At 30.8% G+C, this 18,876-nt stretch overlaps 4 protein-coding genes across 4 annotated transcripts, besides 13 other annotated features; all 4 read left to right on the top strand.

The window, feature by feature from the left end:
* Window positions 1-260: 260 nt before the first annotated feature.
* Window positions 261-297: a mobile genetic element.
* Window positions 261-297: a terminal%2Cinverted (terminal inverted repeat of Banshee-A3 transposon ID:TVAGG3_0097750).
* Window positions 298-495: 198 nt separating this feature from the next.
* Window positions 496-532: a mobile genetic element.
* Window positions 496-532: a terminal%2Cinverted (terminal inverted repeat of Banshee-A3 transposon ID:TVAGG3_0097760).
* A 1,172-nt stretch (window positions 533-1,704) lies between these two features.
* Window positions 1,705-1,742: a mobile genetic element.
* Window positions 1,705-1,742: a terminal%2Cinverted (terminal inverted repeat of Banshee-A3 transposon ID:TVAGG3_0097770).
* A 1,274-nt stretch (window positions 1,743-3,016) lies between these two features.
* Window positions 3,017-3,223: a mobile genetic element.
* Window positions 3,224-3,794: 571 nt separating this feature from the next.
* Window positions 3,795-3,832: a mobile genetic element.
* Window positions 3,795-3,832: a terminal%2Cinverted (terminal inverted repeat of Banshee-A3 transposon ID:TVAGG3_0097790).
* Window positions 3,833-4,335: 503 nt separating this feature from the next.
* Window positions 4,336-4,616: a mobile genetic element.
* A 1,498-nt stretch (window positions 4,617-6,114) lies between these two features.
* TVAGG3_0097810 (uncharacterized protein) lies at window positions 6,115-6,636 on the top strand (the record flags this gene model as incomplete). Its single annotated transcript, XM_051222699.1, has 1 exon — window positions 6,115-6,636. The coding sequence occupies one exon, from the start codon at window positions 6,115-6,117 to the stop codon at window positions 6,634-6,636; it is 522 nt and encodes a 173-aa protein (XP_051107685.1).
* A 1,052-nt stretch (window positions 6,637-7,688) lies between these two features.
* Window positions 7,689-7,721: a mobile genetic element.
* Window positions 7,689-7,721: a terminal%2Cinverted (terminal inverted repeat of LTR63 transposon ID:TVAGG3_0097820).
* Window positions 7,722-7,731: 10 nt separating this feature from the next.
* Window positions 7,732-9,027: a mobile genetic element.
* Window positions 9,028-10,721: 1,694 nt separating this feature from the next.
* TVAGG3_0097840 (uncharacterized protein) lies at window positions 10,722-11,057 on the top strand (the record flags this gene model as incomplete). The annotated part of the gene is made up of 1 exon (XM_001299785.1): window positions 10,722-11,057. The coding sequence occupies one exon, from the start codon at window positions 10,722-10,724 to the stop codon at window positions 11,055-11,057; it is 336 nt and encodes a 111-aa protein (XP_001299786.1).
* Window positions 11,058-14,065: 3,008 nt separating this feature from the next.
* Window positions 14,066-14,548, top strand: TVAGG3_0097850 (uncharacterized protein; the record flags this gene model as incomplete). Its single annotated transcript, XM_001299786.1, has 1 exon — window positions 14,066-14,548. The coding sequence occupies one exon, from the start codon at window positions 14,066-14,068 to the stop codon at window positions 14,546-14,548; it is 483 nt and encodes a 160-aa protein (XP_001299787.1).
* Window positions 14,549-14,800: 252 nt separating this feature from the next.
* TVAGG3_0097860 (uncharacterized protein) lies at window positions 14,801-18,676 on the top strand (the record flags this gene model as incomplete). Its single annotated transcript, XM_001299787.1, has 1 exon — window positions 14,801-18,676. One exon carries the CDS (start codon window positions 14,801-14,803, stop codon window positions 18,674-18,676), a length of 3,876 nt encoding a protein of 1,291 aa, XP_001299788.1.
* Between the last annotated feature and the right edge of the window lie 200 nt (window positions 18,677-18,876).

Below are 18,876 nucleotides of genomic sequence, written 5' to 3' on the forward strand. Positions count from 1 at the left end.
AAAATATCTCTTTGCTATAATTGATGATAGATCAAGAAAAATTATCGATTTTAATCTTTTTACTGAAAAAACGGCACAAAATACAACAAACGTTTTGAAAAAAAAAGAGCACTTACTACAATACCTCATCCCCCTTTTGCCATTTGGACCGATAACGGTCTGGAGAACAAAAGTACATTTCACCAATTACTCGTCGAAAAAGGAATCTAACATATTTTTATACAGCACGGAAACCCTCAAGCTAACGGCAAGATCGAATGTAATAAACAGAAATTCATCAAAAGTGACAGCTCTCAATTTTTTGACATTTGTAAATTCTAAATTGAATGAGAAAAATGAAATAATACTAAGCATAATACAATATTCTAGATTTAATTATAATTAGGAAAAAGTTAGTTTTGAGAGTACTTTTCATAGGCATATAGAATAAAATCTTCTGAAAAATAATATCACATAAACTCATATTATTTTCTAATATATAACTATTTTATATTGTAATAAACAGAAATTCATCAAAAGTGACAGCTCTCAATTTTTTGACATTTGTAAATTCTAAATTGAATGAGAAAAATGAAATAATACTAAGCATAATACAATATTCTAGATTTAATTATAATTAGGAAAAAGTTAGTTTTGAGAGTACTTTTCATAGGCATATAGAATAAAATCTTCTGAAAAATAATATCACATAAACTCATATTATTTTCTAATATATAACTATTTATATAAAAATCAAATTCAATGATCTTAAAAGCGAAGGATAAACCTCAAAATTACGAATATAATGAGTGGGAATATAATGCTTATCTATCATAAAACCATATGAAATATCAATTTTTGCTTACGCCTAATTTGACGACAATTAGCAAAAAATGTTAAATGTTAACACTCAGTCCATTTGAATATGAAAAATAAAATTGACTTTGATTAAATGTTTTTATTTATCATGCAATTCTTCTTGCGACCAAAGATTTGAATAAAATTTCAAAAAATAAGATAGCTTAAAAAATAATATACGGTAGTGTTTACTAATAGATGAATAGTATATAAATTCTATAAAATGGATTTGATCCAAAAAATATATAAAATTTGATCATAAATAAAATCGTTTTAAATTACTTCTTCATTTAAATTATACAATTATTTTTGGGTTTTTTATATTTTTTTGGATCAAATCCATTTTAATAGAATTTATATACTATTCATCTATTAGTAAACACTACCGTATATTATTTTTTAAGCTATCTTATTTTTTGAAATTTTATTCAAATCTTTGGTCGCAAGAAGAATTGCATGATAAATAAAAACATTTAATCAAAGTCAATTTTATTTTTCATATTCAAATGGACTGAGTGTTAACATTTAACATTTTTTGCTAATTGTCGTCAAAAATTAGGCGTAAAGCAAAAATTAATATTTCATATGGTTTTATGATAGATAAGCATTATATTCCCACTCATTATATTCGTAAATTTTGAGGTTTATCCTTCGCTTTTAAGATCATTGAATTTGATTTTTATATAAAATAGTTATATATTAGAAAATAATATGAGTTTATGTGATATTATTTTTCAGAAGATTTTGTGTTCTTCTTCAAAATTTTATTTTTTATTAAAAAGAATCTTTACAAAATATACATTTACTTTAACTAATATTTAAAAACGTGCTCTATCAAAAGTTCCAAAAATTCAATGTTTTAGCTTTTCTGAGGTGTCACTTTTGATGAATTTCTGTTTACAACAATATAAAAATCAAATTCAATGATCTTAAAAGCGAAGGATAAACCTCAAAATTTACGAATATAATAAGTGGGAATATAATGCTTATCTATCATAAAACCATATGAAATATCAATTTTTGCTTTATGCCTAATTTTTGACGACAATTAGCAAAAAATGTTAAATGTTAACACTCAGTCCATTTGAATATGAAAAATAAAATTGACTTTGATTAAATGTTTTTATTTATCATGCAATTCTTCTTGCGACCAAAGATTTGAATCAAATTTCAAAAAATAAGATAGCTTAAAAAATAATATACGGTAGTGTTTACTAATAGATGAATAGTATATAAATTCTATTAAAATGGATTTGATCCAAAAAGATATATAAAATTTGATCATAAATAAAATCGTTTTAAATTACTTCTTCATTTAAATTATAACAATTATTTTTGGTTTTATATTTTTTTGAATCAAATCCATTTTAATAGAATTTATATACTATTCATCTATTAGTAAACACTACCGTATATTATTTTTTAAGCTATCTTATTTTTTGAAATTTGATTCAAATCTTTGGTCGCAAGAAGAATTGCATGATAAATAAAAACATTTAATCAAAGTCAATTTTATCTCATACCGAAATGGCTCACCAAAAATGTGACATTTTTGGCGCCAATAATTTGATTTTTCTGATTCTTTCTATTTAGATATATTTATTTAATATTCATATTCCTTTATATTGCCTCATATTATTTCCCATTTTTAATCATATTATACAAATCTTTAATAATTTTTAATGTTTTGAGCTTCAAAATCTTGTTCTAACTATTTTCATTCATATATCCTAGAAAAAATAAAAAGTTTTTTAGAAATAAAAATGTTTGTATGTAAAGTATTGAAAATATTCTAGAAGAGAAGACATTCTCCAGAAGAGATTGATATTGATTGGCTTTGTGAAGCCATCACAAAATCAAATAATGGAGTTAAGTTAACTGATATTTGCGCGAAAGCTAAAATAAATCATGAAGGCAGAGTTATATATAATCATACTATCTTAAAGTATTCCTAGAAATTTCCAAAATTAACCGAAATATAACTGTACAGAATTACTATTTTCGAGATAAAATTCATATGGAAATACTAATTCATAACGCTTTATGTTATATAAAATTTAATTTATAAAAATTTCAAAATAAATCAAATTTAACACAATGAATATAACTGCAATCGAGGTTTTTGACGATTGATTCTTACGAGAAGTTTTCCAAACTTTGAGTTAATGTCAAGACATTAACTCAAAGTTTGGAAGTCTAATAAGGGGAATTGTAGGCTATGAGGTACTGATTATATATCAGTGCCTCATAGCCTGCAATTCCCATTAAAAATCGGAGAAACTTTGTCCGCATAACTGATGATGCGGACAAAGTTTCTCCCATTTCTACTTAGAATGAAAGGGCAAGAGGTATATAGGTACACTATATATCTCTTGCCCTTTCCTTCTTACCTAAAGACTTCCAATCTTATTTTTTTCCAATTTTTCCCCTAAATTTAAATCTTATTATATATAAAAAAATGCATATATCAATCACAAAAATTAATGTTTATTTTTTTAATTAAAATTGCCGCGCAATTTAAGGTTTTCTGTCACTTTTTTGTTAGCCATTTCGGTACGAAACAAATCAAAGTCAATTTTATTTTTCATATTCAAATGGACTGAGTGTTAACATTTAACATTTTTTGCTAATTGTCGTCAAAAATTAGGCGTAAAGCAAAAATTGATATTTCATATGGTTTTATGATAGATAAGCATTATATTCCCACTTATTATATTCGTAAATTTTGAGGTTTATCCTTCGCTTTTAAGATCATTGAATTTGATTTTTATATAAAATAGTTATATATTAGAAAATAATATGAGTTTATGTGATATTATTTTTCAGAAGATTTTGTGTTCTACTTCAAAATTTTATTTTTTTTATTAAAAAGAATCTTTACAAAATATACATTTACTTTAATTAATATTTAAAAACGTGCTCTATCAAAAGTTCCAAAAATTCAATATTTTAGCTTTTCTGACGTGTCACTTTTGATGAATTTCTGTTTACAACACCGCAATGAAAATAATTGCAAATCAGAAGCAGATCTGAAAAAAGGCATCAAATTTTACAACAACATGCCGCATTCATCGCTCCCACTCAATCCAAAAACAAACGTATACTTTACACCAAACGATTTTGAGGCAAGCGAGATTCAAAATCATTGGTACCAAAATCCTAAGCAGGAACCATATTGGTACGTAGACGGAGAGCTTAAAAACCTCAGAGAGAGCATCGAAAACTTCAGAAACTCATAATCTCAAGAAACTCAAATAAATTTTCAGAAAAATATCGATATAAGAAAGAATAAACAAGCATTTTACTAAGCATGAAAGGATATTTACTCTAATACAAGTTTGACTCTATACAAGCAAAAACGAAATTCAAGTTATAAGTTATCTACACAAAGTTACTCACAATAACAAGCAAATCAAAAGCACATCACATAAAAATTGTATTCCCCATTTCGATTTTCTCCAATTACCAATATTTCATTTTTTTATATAATTGAATAGGCATACTATATACCTCTCACGCTTCAATTCCTATGAGAAAGTTCGAAAACTTGGTCGCAATCAGATGCAATTGCGACCAAGTTTTCGAACTTTCTCGAGGGAATGGAAGCCTATAATGCACTGATTTTGTATCAGTGCCTAGTAGGCTCTCATTCCCTCTCTGAAGCTGGGAAATTTTGTCTGAATAGTTTAACATTCAGACAAAATTTCCCAGCTTCAGAGTTGGAATTGAAGGGTGGGAGGTATATAGGCATACTATATACCTCTCACCCTTCAATTTCAAATTAAACACTACTAAAACAATCATTTTCAATTTTTTTGTTAATTAATAAATAATAATAAATAAAAATCCTCACATATTATAAATAATTTATTAAAAACCCTTTCGATTTTTGCCGCGAAAAATAAGAGTAATTTTCACTTTTTTGTCACTTTTTCTAGGGAACCTTTTCCGTACGGAACAAAAAATATATTTTCTTTTGAAAATGAATTTTTTAAAAAAGGAATTTTTTTTCGGTGCCATAGGAAGAATTGGAGGGTGTGACATACTAAAAGAAGAATACTTGTTGGAAAATTATGAATGAATATCATAAATGTTGATAACGTGATTAAATATCTTAATCTTGCTCATTAATGAGCAAGAAACGAAGATTGCGCTCTTATTATCGATCAATACCGCTCTCACATTTTGAGTAAAGTGATTGAAAAAGCTGTGGAAATTGGTATATGCTTGTACTTCGTTCCAAATTCTGGGACAGAAACGTCTCAGCTTTTAGATTGCTGCCTTTTTTCTTATATACGAAAAAAGGAGATTTGACAGAATGTCAAATCTCCTCAAAAAGTGACGGTTTACATGGCAAACAATTGCGAGCAATTTTTAGCCATTTTGGCTGAGAACTAGGGTCTGTGAGGTACATAGATAGAATCAGTACCTCGCAGACTCTAGTTCTCTATATGGCGCCGAGAAATTTTCGTGAAATGCGACGACATTTCACTAAAATTTTCTCGACGCCATAGGATGAATTAGAGGGTGTGAGATACTATTACATATAATAGTACTCACACCCTCCAAAACCTCGAAAATCTCAAAATTTCCTGCAATTATCATCAACTTTGCATAGCACAATCGGCCAAAAATTCATTCAATTGTCCTTCTTCTCAATATTTCTTAACTCTTTCGATTTCTTTCAAAATATCTTTCAATAATCTTTCAATGATAAATATTATACAAAAACGATTAGTATGAAACTTTTTTGCATTTTAAAAATATTTTATATTTCTGTTTTTATTTCAATTTTTATATTTTTATTTTCCTTTTTTAGATGAAACTTATTTGTTTACCAATATTCCTTATTTTATCAAAATTTTCAATTGAATACTACAATAATTTTATCTCTCCTTTATTAAATTTTCGATTTTTATGTTAATTCTAATTCTTTGCACTATTTCTTGTCTAAATCTTCTAAAATTTTTATTTTAATTTAATTTGACACATAATCATCCTTTTAATTTTCGATTCAAATCCTTATCCTCTTCATTATTTTTCAATATTTTTATCGTAATTTGTAAAATTCGTTCTTTTATAGCTGTTTAAATAATCCAAAACCATGATATTTATTATTGTTAATTATTCCTAATCATGTTTTTTCCATTAATTTTAATTTTTTTTTTCTGAACCATTTAAATTAATTTTGTTAAGAATATTTTTCAATATAGACTTCTGAAATAATTAAATTATTCTCAAATTCTCACAAATTATTTCATTTCAAATTTGTTTAAAATGAATTTGTACACCTTAGTTGATTCAGCTTATCTTGAAACAGCTCTAGCACAGATTCAAAGGCGCACACCGTTAGCCATTGTTCTCACAAATGTTCCATTAGTCAACAACACTATTCGTTCATCAATTAACAAGATAACATTTTACAAAGCTCTCTTATGTAATAGACTAATTACTATTGAAGAGTACTTACATCATACATACAAACTTCAAGAGTTTACTACTTTCTACATTAAATATAATAATCGACTCTACGAGTGTTCATCCATTTTGAAACACAGATATGACACTCTCCTTACCGATTATTTGATATTACAAAGTTCAAACGACTCTCGTATACAGGAAGAACCCTCATCAGCCAGCACTCCTCTACAACGCCAGCTTTCATCAGCCAGCACTACCAACTCTGTTCCACAGCCACAACTCTCTGCCAGCACTCCCCCACAACGCCAGCTCTCAACAGCCAACGCTCCTCTTCAACGCCAGCTTTCATTAGCCAGCAGTACCAACACTCCCCCATAGCCACAACTCTCTGCCAACACTCATCTTCAACGCCAGCTCTCTGCCAACACCTCGGCAGAGCAACAACTCTCTGCCAATACTCAGCCTCAGCCTCACCCATCTGTGTCTATTCCCCTTAAGCGCGGGAGACCCAAAGTTAATGTACCAAAAGATCTTAAGGTAACTATTAGAAACCTAATTGAGCAGCATGGCCATCTTGGAATAATCTCCGCCTATAACCAAATAAATAAAGATATCGAATATGCCAAATCTCATTTTGAGGCATTTTTGGACATGAAGACGGGTATTGTTCCACAGCCAACGCCTACCCAAGCATGGTTCTCCGCTATTGAACGTTTTAAGCCCCTGAATATATCATGCCGAAATGCATCACTAGCAAAAGTGACATTTGGCGCCAATTTTAAATTAGTGGATTTTGTGTTTATTATTTAAAAAATATAATTGATAAAATATAATTAACATTAATAGAATAATATGGATAAGATTTGATAAAAAACAATCATAAATTTTTTGGGCGCCATATAGAGAACTATGGTCTGCGAGGTACATGGATAGAATCAGTACCTTGCAGACTATAGTTCTCAGCCAAAATGGCTGAAAATTGCTCACAATTGTTGAAATTGTGAGCAATTTTTAGCCGTTTTGACTAAGAATTGGAGGGTGTGAGTACTATAGCATGTAATAGTATCTCACACCCTCCAATTCTTCCTATGGCGGCGAAAAATTTTTGGTGAAATGCGACGACATTTCACCAAAAATTTTCGGCGCCATATAGAGAACTATAGTCTGCGAGGTACTGATTCTATCCATGTACCTCGCAGACCATAGTTCTCAGCCAAAATGCCTCTAAAATTTGTATACCTATAAACTCAAACTTCAATATATTCAATTTTATTTTTATAATTAATTTAAATATATCCATATAATTCTAATGTTTTCTTTTAATTTAAAAAATAATAATAATAATTAAAAATAAAAATAAAAATAAAAATAAACTTTTCTATAATATTTATAAAGCTGATTTGATATATAATACATTGTTAATTTGTGTTAAAAATTAGATTTTATTTTCGATTTTAAATTATTACCCAATTAATTTTTTTGATTGGCTCTCCTCTCGCGGAAATGTTGAAGAGAAATCCTCAAATCCTTAATTTCTCCATCAACTTTCCAAAGGGGTTCTTTGGTGGTATCATATTTTTCGCTGATATCATAAAATTTGTTTGGTGTAAACCAGGTATGTATTTCTGGATTTCTTGGTAACTGTGTATGTGGTGTTGCGTTATAATTTTCGATTAAATTTTGAATTTGATCCCAAGCTACCTCATCAACTTGAATATTCTGCCAAAATCTTTCGATTTTGCCATTCATGTAAGGGCAGTGTGGTATTATCGTGATTGATTCGACGTTTGCATTTTTTAATAAATTTTTGAAAACACCGTAGTTTTCAAGCCCATTGTCACTCCATATGGCAAACGGTTTGCCATATACATCGAAACATTGTTGAATGACACAACTTGTTTGTGCCGCTTCTTTAGTTTCGAGATGTGACCAAGCCAAAATGGTACGTGATTTATCGTCAATAACGGCATATAGATATTCACCTTGGCGATGATTTAAAAAGTGAATATCTACATGCCATATTTCATTAACGTAAAAAGCTTCGTATTTTGTTTGACCTTTTGCCTTTGAATTTTTTGGCGGTTGTGCAAGATTGAGAAGTTTGAAACATTTATTAACAGTTCTTTCGGAAAATTGAATGTTCAATAATTTACGGTCAAAATAATCTGTAATTTTTTCAAATGTTGAAGTTGTATTTGTGTGTATTGAATATGGGTCATCTTCTGAATTTATATCCGACTCTGTATCAATTGAATTTGGACTTGATGAAAATAATTCTTCGGCTGATGAATCGTCGGAATTTGAAGAGATTTCTGATGATAACTGTTCAGATGAACTTGAAATGTCAAGAGAACTGTAATCAAACTCTGAATTTTGATTCCGTTGAGACAATCGTGGAATTGGAAAATGAATTTGAATATTTTGTTGATTTTGCATTTGCGATTCAAGTATCATTTGACGATCTGTTATAATTCGGCCGAAAGCCTGGGAAATTCCTATTTTTTTGAACTTTATTATGTAAATTTTGGACAGTATTTATTAATTCTTGTGGTGGATCTTTTGGTTTTGGACCTGTACGTAATTTTGGAATTTCAATTTGATTGAAATTAAGAGCGTTTTTAAAAGTTTTATGTGATATTGTGGGAAAAATTCTTCCATCTGTTAAAGGGACATTTTGGAGAACGGTTTCGACGTTAATACCGCTTTGAATTTGTTGATTAGCTTGATTTAACCATTCTAAATCAATTAAATCGAAGATTCTACCACTCATTTGAAAATTATAAGTTTTGAAAAAAAACGTAAATCATTATTGAATCTAAAAATATTTATGTACAAAAAGTCGGTATATATTCTACAATTATTTAAAATAATGAAAAAGTTGATTTGTGAATCATTGAAATATTAATGCTGTTATATATATATATCAGATGATATAAGATGATTTTTTTAAATAAAAAATAAAATTTAATTTTTTAATTGTTAAAATAAGAATAGTAAGCTTGACAAGTAATTTAAGTTTTTGCTTTGTAAAGTTATTTGGTTGGCAAATGCATTGTGTCGCTTTTTGTTTGAGTTCACTTTCCGTAATTTGTCTTATGATAAAACTTTGAAGTAATACGAGGTGAAGTGAAAAAATGAATACATGCACTTTGCATTCCTCTCAATTTTTCACAACAGTTTGTTTCGACTAGTTTTCGTCAGGATCTATGATCTTTATCATAATAAAATATTTAATGCATGTTTACAGATTCAAATACAACAGATTTAAAAAGATCAAAAAAAGGCAGCAGTTGAAGATCTTTTTTAATTTTTATCAATAAAAATTTTAATTTGCCTGTCTCAAAGACTCCGCTTTCATTCAAGCTCGAATTGTTTAATTTTTTGAGCCTATTGAAAAAGCTTCAGAGCTTCTACTCTCTCCGCTCCATCCATTAAAACGTGCTCCATTAGCCAACCTCTATCGTTGAACAATAAAAGTTGTCGAATTAAAAGAATTTCATGGTAATAATTGAATTTAAGTCATTAAAAAATTGTTATAATTTGAGATTAATATATCCGAACATGGAAGGTTATTTGCATATTCAGGGTAATTTTTCAATAATTTTGTATATAAATTTGCAATTGCATAAATAGAATATTGATTTTCATGCTCAATAATGCTATAGAAAATTTCCTTCTTATATAAAACTGAGCTTTGAAAGAATTCAACGTCGAGAACATTGTTTTTAATCAAAGAAATCAATGTATCGATAATATAGAGTGGATTTTCATTGTTTTGTATGAAACGTAATATGTCATCAATTGATCGAAAAATATCGATAAATAAAGATATTGTATGTTTTTAAAGCGTTAAAATGTATTAATTTGAATGCAAAAATGAAAAAAATCTGGTTGATATTTTGCGCCATATATGTGAACAAATTTTCCAGTAGTATCAGATCGATTTTATCGATATTTGAACAAGTGATATTTTGTATTGAGAAATTTAATATTGTTTCATTTTGGATAGATTGCTCGATAATTCATTGAAGAAGAGTCTATAGAATAGCTTAAATTCTGAGAGATATCTAAAATATAACTTAACAAAGAAGATTCGTCATGATAAATAGATTCTGAAAGTTCAATTTCAATCGGAAGGTTGAGATTCTGATCATTGATGAATCTGGAAGCAACAGAAAGTATGTATTGCTTATATGTCATAATTCCAAATATTGACATTTAAAATTAACATCATTCTTCCAAAAATTGAGCGAAGCTCAATTTTTGGAAGAATGATTGGAATTCTATATTCCTTCAATAATGTTCCACCACAGTTGTCTGAAAAACCCTCTATAAATTTTTCTGTAAACTTCATAAAAAAGTGAAAAAAGTGAATGTCTTTGAAAAGCAAATAAGAATTTTTTATTAATCAACCTGCTAAATAAGTAGTCAATTTTTTTGGTTTTATTCAAACTATTAATTTCATGTCTTTGATCAACTCTTCTCCTCTCCTTGCCAAAGGTGCTCAAATGACAAAGAAGCATCTTGCGCCCAAGTCGCAAGCCAATTTAGAATCAGGATTACGCGTTTATCAGAGAATTTTAGCTAAAACTGATTTTAATAAGCCAATTTTCCCTATTACACTTGAATCTGCTGAAATATTCTTACTTGCATATGTAAAAGAAAACCTAACTGCCACAATTTCTACGTTGCAAAACCATATTTCTGCATTAAGACAGAAAATAAAAGAAGATTCTTCATTTGATTACACAGAAACTTATCAATTCAAATCGTTCGGAATACAAAAGATTTTCTTTTAGAAGAAGATTTGAAAAAAGCTTTATGACACATATGTAGATGAACCCTCAGAAATAACTTTCATGGCGCTCGGATCTTTACTTTTTTTCGGATTTTTAAGAATATCTGAAGCTTTAGATCTCCAAAAAAGGATGTTTCATGGGACAAAGACGGAAGAATTATTCTTACTTTACGTCAGACAAAAGCCTCGCAGATTAAGCCCGTCGATGTTTACATTACTAAAGATGAGCATTATTTCAATCCTCATATATGGTTTTGTAAATTTTACTCAGAAGTTTTCAACCGCATGCTTCCTTCAATGAAATTCTTCCCAAAATGTTATTCTTATTACCGAAGATTTATTCTCAGACATCTTGAGCATGCTGGTGTAACTGGAAATTATGGTACCCATTCATTTCGTAAAGGTGCCGCACATGAAGCATCTTTACATTTTTTACGTGACAATCAGATAAAATCTTTAGGTCGGTGGCATTCAGAATGCTACACTATATATACAAATGTCACACCCATTGAAGTGGCAGATGTTTTTGCCCAAAAAATGAACGAATAAAGACTTCATTTTTTTTACTTATTTTCTGAAGTTTACAAGAAAAATTGAGAGGGTTTGGAAGAAAACTGTGGTAATATTATTGAATGAAATAGAATTAAAAAATATATTTATATAACAATAGTTGTGACACTTTTTACGGGCTTATAAATAAGCCCAAAAGTATCAAGCAACTATTAAAATATATTTCAGCCTATTATCAAGGCTAAATTTTTCACCGGAAGCGGATCAAAAATTAATAAGATTTACGGTGAACCAATTATGACACTCATGTAATTTGTGATATTACCCAGATATAAACACAACTGATATTACACAGCTAATAATTGAGTCAAATAACGAAATTGTGTATTACATTATACTTATATTTATTAAATTTTGTAGTAAATGAATGCTTAATCCTTTATTATAATGAATTCGACTTTAACATCACAAAAATATGTTATTTGCTATATTAAAACGTAATTTCCCGCAGAATCTGATAGTACACACCAAAACAAATCATTTAGTGGTCTTTGAATTGAAAAATATGCAATACCAAATCTATATTCATTATTTTAATATTATTAATCCTTTCTTTGCAAAAATATTCAACTTCAAAGAGTATTATGCTTTACCTAGTAATGACCTTGAATTTTCAAAAAACAATAAAAGTGAAATATTAAAGATTGGATTTCAATCCCGGATTATTTGCAAAAAAGTGACAACTACACCACTGTTCATACTGCTTGCTGTATTTTATATATCACAAAGCTTTGAACACTAGATGATTTAATCTATTTAATTAGTAAATGTTATGATTTAGTTTCTTAAAATCAAAAGTATTTATTGAAGAAAAAATGAATTGAATAGCAAAAAGTCAAAAAAATGTAAACAAATTAGATTTTTAATGGAACAAATGTTAATTTTTCATTCACATTCTCATTTTAGAAAAAATTTGGAAAGCTCAGAAGCCTTCTAATTCAATCATTGGTAGTCTAACGTTGATTATTTGATAATGCCGAGCCATATTACCATTCTTTGGAATCGAAATAATATTGTAACGCATCAACAAGTTAAACAATACGACAAAATTTACATATGATATGTTTTCATCGAATTATCATCTACCTTTGGTATTAAATTAAAATATCAATATATTTTAGTAGTTATTGGATTCAATATGATAGTCATTGAGTTACATTGTACTAAACTCAATTGCTTTACAAAATTAATCGTTTACAAACTACAAAAAACTAACAATAACTTTACTTTGTAAAAAAGTGCGTCATTTTTATTCGTTATACTTACAGAATGCAAACATTACGAGAAATATTTACATTTGTAAATGCAACAAGTAAGTATATCAGATTTTAAATGTAAATGTAGTTTATCTCTCTCATATCCTTTTTAAACGATATAAAATGCATTCGAACACATGCACTACCAAATAATTAACGTAAACATAACTTAGGAAAGGCTCCATTCGTAATTTAATTTTTCGACTTATATTTCGACAATTTGAAATCGCTTGAAAGGCTTGCTATTGATTAAATTCGGAAAATATAACCTAATTATGTATTATATTGTTGACTTAAACTATTATACAAATATGTTTTTCTAAAAATTTAAGAAGATATAATTTTGATTTCGCCAAATTTATGTAATTCATATATCACCAAAATATTTGAACTACATTTCGTGATGCATCATGTATCATACTCGTAAAACAGTATTATCTCCTTAATAAACCGCTTAGTCTATTCTTTGAGTCATTTGAAAACTAACTATGTTTTTCAAACGTAGTTCATTTAATACACCGACTAACATCATTATCATTTTCACTACAGAATTGTAAAATTTAGAATATAACGGAAATAATTGATATAAAAGTATCAAAGATGAAACTTAAAAACAGATAGTTTGAAATACCTAGTCCATCATACTAGTAACAACAACTTAGATTTTATAAATTCAGAATAATGGTGGAATTATGATTCAGAAATGAACAAATATTGAGTTTAGATACAAAGTATCAGTCATAAATTCATATACTTATCAAAAAAATATTTTATGAATGAGATAATAAGCAAATTTAGTTATTTCATTGAATTCTCAATCCGAATATCTTTCATTTAGGATGAATAATAAAACCATCTATAGTCCTGAGATACAGCCATGAGTTGTAAAGCTAGCAGACTGATATTGAGAGTGGAATCCCTTCTTTTATTCCGAAAATAGAATTTTAAACAAATATATGAGGAGCACCACATTTGTAGTATGAATTCTAACTCCCTTTGGGTGGGGTTCATGGCGAAATCACTTCTTCTCTCATTCTTTGATTTTTGAAATAATTTGAGCTCAATTCCGTTACCGAAATTTGACTTTAAATTTATCTATAGAATTCAAAGACACTAATTTGGGCATCATTAAAATTATTATTTATGAAGATTTTGACACTGCCCTAACGCCAGAATTTTTGTAATGCCTAAATCTTCACGCCCAAGCACTGCTGGATCAGGTGCTAGTGGTGGAAGTGAAGGAGGATCTAAACATCGTTCTCATTCCAGAAGAAAAACCGAAGCCGAAGCAGAGGATGATTTGACTCCTCAAAAAAAGACTTCAGATCGCAGAAATACAACAGAAGATTCACCACTCAAGACGAAAAAATCACGTCGTAAAACAACTACAGATGTAGATGAAGCAGATGGAGAAAATAATTCTAAAGATACTAAAAAATCGAAACTACATAAGAAAAAATCAACTAAAAGCGGAAATGCAGAAGAAAATAATGATGCTGCTCATGACGAATTAAAGAAAAAGAAATCATCAACGAAATCTGGAACTGCTCAAGAAAAGAGCAGTACGGTAACCAAATCAATAACGAAAACAGTTACAGTTAAGCGTCGTCGTAGGAAAGGCGACAATGGACCTGGTGAAATTGTCGAAACTAAAGTTGAGGCGTGACCAGGCAAAAAGAAGCGTCCAGCAAAGCGAATTATTAAAAAGGTCGTTATAAGGAAGCACAAGCATAAAGCTCGCGAAGAAGAACCAGAACCCGAGCCAATCATCAAAGTTATCAAAAAGAAAGGCAAACGCAAACCAAAGAAAATCGTACAAAAAGTTGTTGTTAAGAAGCGTGGTGCCAAGGGTACCACAGCTTCTGATGCAACTGCACCAAAGAAATCAATCCGTCGTAAAGGCGGTAAGAAAGTACAAATGGTCACAATTGTTAAGACAAGGACCAACCCAAAGACAGGAAAGAAGGAGAAGTACGAGGTAGAAGTTCCAATCGATTCACAAGAAGCTATTGATGCAGGCGTTGGCAAAAAACTTAAGAAAGGAAGGAAACTTAGAAGAGGAAAGAAGGGATCTACAGAAGCTGCAGCAACAACCACAAAGAAGCACATTATCAGAAAAGGTGGTCGATTGGTCAGGAGAACTATCAAAATCATTCGAAGGAAAGTTAATCCTAAAACTAAGAAAGAAGAACTTGTTGAAGAACCAAAAGTCATCCGAGTCAGACTACGGAAATCAGATCCACCAAGTGTTCAACAGTCTCTCATTGAAGCGGCTGGTATCCGTGCATGTGAAAGATCACAATTACTTGTTGAAAAGAAGAAAGGCCGTAGAGGTAAAAAGAAAGGAAAGAAAATTGTCCGTAAATTTGTCACCATTGTTCGAAGAGTTGTTAATCCCGATACCGGCAAAGAAGAAGTTGTTGAAGAGAAGAAACTCGTTGAATGCGAAGTTCTTCCCGAAGCATCTGCAGACATAGAAAACCAACTTGTCGACAAAATGACAGTCGAAGCTACAGAAAAGAACATGAATGAAGAAGAGAAGAATCGTCAAAAGAAAGACAAGAAACGAGGCAAGCGTAGAATCATTCACAAGATCATTGAAGTGATTAAGAAACGAACTAACCCAGAAACAAACGAAGAAGAAGTCAAAGAAGAAAAGCAAATCATCGCTGTTTCTGTTCCGGAAGAAAATCCACCAAACTTAGACAATGAAATCATCCAAGACATTGCTAAAGAAAGTGCTATCAAATCACAGATCGAAGAGAACAATGCAACTGGTTATTCATCTAAAGATGTTGCAAGTGAATTCATCACTAATTCTATCAAACAAATCAATCCAGAAACTGGAAAAGAAGAAATCATCGAAGAACTTAAGTTAGTTTCAGTTAATGTTAACAAAGGAAGCAGTCCAGAAGAGAGATCTAAAGCTATCACGGATATTGCAAACGAAGCTATGCAAAAGGAAGATCTATCAACTGTCGTCAAGAAGAAGAAAGGAAAGAGAATTGTTCGAAAGATCATTAAAATTGTCAAGAAGAAAGTCAATCCTAAGACTGGCAAAGAAGAAATCTGTGAAGAAAACAAAGTTGTCGGTGTTGAAGTTGATGACAAATCACCACCAGAAGTTGTCGAGAATCAGATCGAAAAAGCACTTCTTGATATTCAAAACAAAGAGAATGAAGAAAATCAAGAAATTTTAGCCCAATTTGATGCCAAAAACGAAGGTATTGACATCCAAACAACACGTGCACGAAGAAAGAAGAAAGTTATTGTCCAGAAATTCGTCAAAGTTATCCGAAAAGTTGTCAATCCAAAGACAGGTAAAGAAGAAGTTGTTCAAGAAAAGAAATTGATTAATGTTGAAGTTCCAAACGACATTCCACCATCAGCTCAGAACCAAGAATTACAGAAAGTTGCTAAAGACCTTGTTTCTACAATGAGTTCTGATTCCAACAATGAAATATTCCCTAATTTCGTTACCGTTGTTAAGAAATCACGAGATCCAGTGACAGGTAAAGACATTTTTGTTGAAGACTTGCAGTTAATTGCCGCCGAAGTTCCTAAGAATTCAAGTCCAGATGCCAAAGAGAAAGCTGTTGAAACACTTGCACAAGAATCGATGAAGAATGAAATTGATATTAGTCAGATTCCTAATGCTAAAATTGCATCTCAGTTTGTTACGGTTGTTCAGAAGGAAGTAAATCCAGAAACAGGCTTAGAAGAAGTTTTCGAAAACAAGCAGTTAGTTTCACTTGTTATTCCACAGAACACTCCTCCAGAAATTGAACAACAAGTCATTGACAATGTTTCATCTGAAGTTATCAAACAGAAATCAGATGAAATCAGCAAGTCAGACATCGACAGTAACGGTGACAAAACCGTTGTCGAAGTTGATCAACAAACAGGCGAGATTCGCAAAGTTAAGCGTAAAGCTAAACCACGACGTGTTGTTCACAAGATCATCAAGACGGTTAAGAAAGTAACTAATCCAATTACAGGCAAAGAAGAACTCAAAGAAGAGAAGCAACTTGTTGCAGTTCAAGTCCCAATTGATGCATCGCCATCAGAAGAATCACAGCAGCTCGAAGAAGTTGCCGCTGAAATGATTGAAAAGAAGCAAGAAGAGAAAGAACTTCATGAAGCCAAGCAAACCGGAGAAGAAATCGTTTCAGATGTTGACCGTAAGACAGGCAGAAAGATTCTTCGTAAGAAGAATCCTAAGAAACGAATTGTTCACAAGTTCATCACTGTTGTTAAAAAGAAAGTTAATCCAATGACTGGCAAAGAAGAACTGTTTGAAGAAAAGCAGTTAGTTGCCGCTGATGTTCCTATTGATGTTCCACAAGAAGTTGCAAATGCACAAGTCGAAAAGCTTGCTGAAGAAGCGATCGATGAAGAGAACAAACGCAAGGAGTATTTAGAAGACAAACACGCAATGCAGAATGGTGAAACAGATGAACAACGAATGGCCCGTAAACGCCGTAGAAAGCGTGTTGTCCATAAATACGTCACTGTTGTTAAGAAACGTGTTAATCCAGTTACAGAGAAAGAAGAATTGATTGAAGAGAAGCAATTAGTATCTGCGGAAGTTCCTCGTGAAACACCACCAGAAGCTGCAGATGCAGTTATTGAACTTATGGCAGCTGCACAAGTTCAGAAGAGTTCGGCAGAAGAAGAAAAGCGATTCCCACGCAAGAAAGGACGTCGTGTTGTTCACAAATTCATGACAGTTGTTAAAAAGAAGGTAAATCCATCAACAGGTAAAGAAGAAGTTGTTGAAGAGAAACAGTTAGTTGCCGCTGAAGTTCCACAAGAGAGCAATCCATCAAATGATGAAGCTGCTATCGAAGCAGTTGTATCTGAACAAGTTTCTAAAGAACAACAAAAGAATGAAGAAGCTAATGAAAAGATTTCATCTCTCACCGGCAAGAAACCAGCTAAAAAGAGAATTGTTCAGAAAGTCATTGTTGTTCCTCGTAAGAAGTTCAATCCGCAGACAGGCAAAGAAGATATTGTTAACGAGAAGCAGCTTGTTGCCGTTGAAGTTCCGGTTCAATCATCAGACAACGAATCCAAGCATGTCTTGGACGAAATTGAGAATCTCCAGAAATCCGGAAAACGTCCAATCCGAAAGATGATTCCAGTTGAACGATACACAGTAGACAGCGACACTGGTCTTGACAAGAAGTACATTGACACTGTTGAGATTGAGTTCTCAGAAGATGATCCCGATGGCGAGCGTAAGGCGACTGAAGCAGTTTATCAACATATTCGTGATGATTACCTTCAGAAACGACAGATTTACAATCAGAACAAACAGGCGGAAAATGATAAAGTTCGCGCTCAAATGCTTTCTATGCAGAAGGCCGCTCTTGAAGAGAAGAAGCGTCTTGAAGAAGAGCAACAACGTATTAAACTTCTTGAATCGCAAAAATCAAATGATGAAAGTCAATTTGAAGAAGAAGAGGAAGAAGAAATCATTGATGAAGAAGAAGAAATCATCATTGAATACTCAGAAAGCGAATCTGCACCTAAAGAACCAAAGAAACCGAAAGTCATCATTGAATACTACGAAGAAGATGAAGAGGAAGAAGTCGAAGTCCATAACATCACCGTCGAAGTTGATGAAAATGGAAATGTCTTGAATGCTAATGACAAAGTTGACGGAAAGAGTCAATCTCCTATGTCCATGTACAAAGCAGGAACAAACATCAATGATATCATTAAACAAATGGGAGATAACGTCATCCAGAAAGAGGTTACAATTGACGAAAACGGAAATCCTATTCAATAATTTTTTAATGTTTTTTATAAAAAAAATAATCTCATGTTTTTATAATCAGCTTTAAAGTATCATTTTCTCAGAAAATTTGAGAAATATGTTGTTCTATGGCATTATGGATATCCTTAGAAAAAGTTTCCTTTACTTATAGAACTCTAAGTTTCCTTTACTTATAACCCATAAAAAATTGAGAATATCACGCTTTAAAAAAT

The sequence above is a fragment of the Trichomonas vaginalis genome, chromosome IV, assembly GCF_026262505.1.
Source record: "Trichomonas vaginalis G3 chromosome IV, whole genome shotgun sequence".
Classification (NCBI taxonomy): Eukaryota; Parabasalia; order Trichomonadida; family Trichomonadidae; genus Trichomonas; species Trichomonas vaginalis.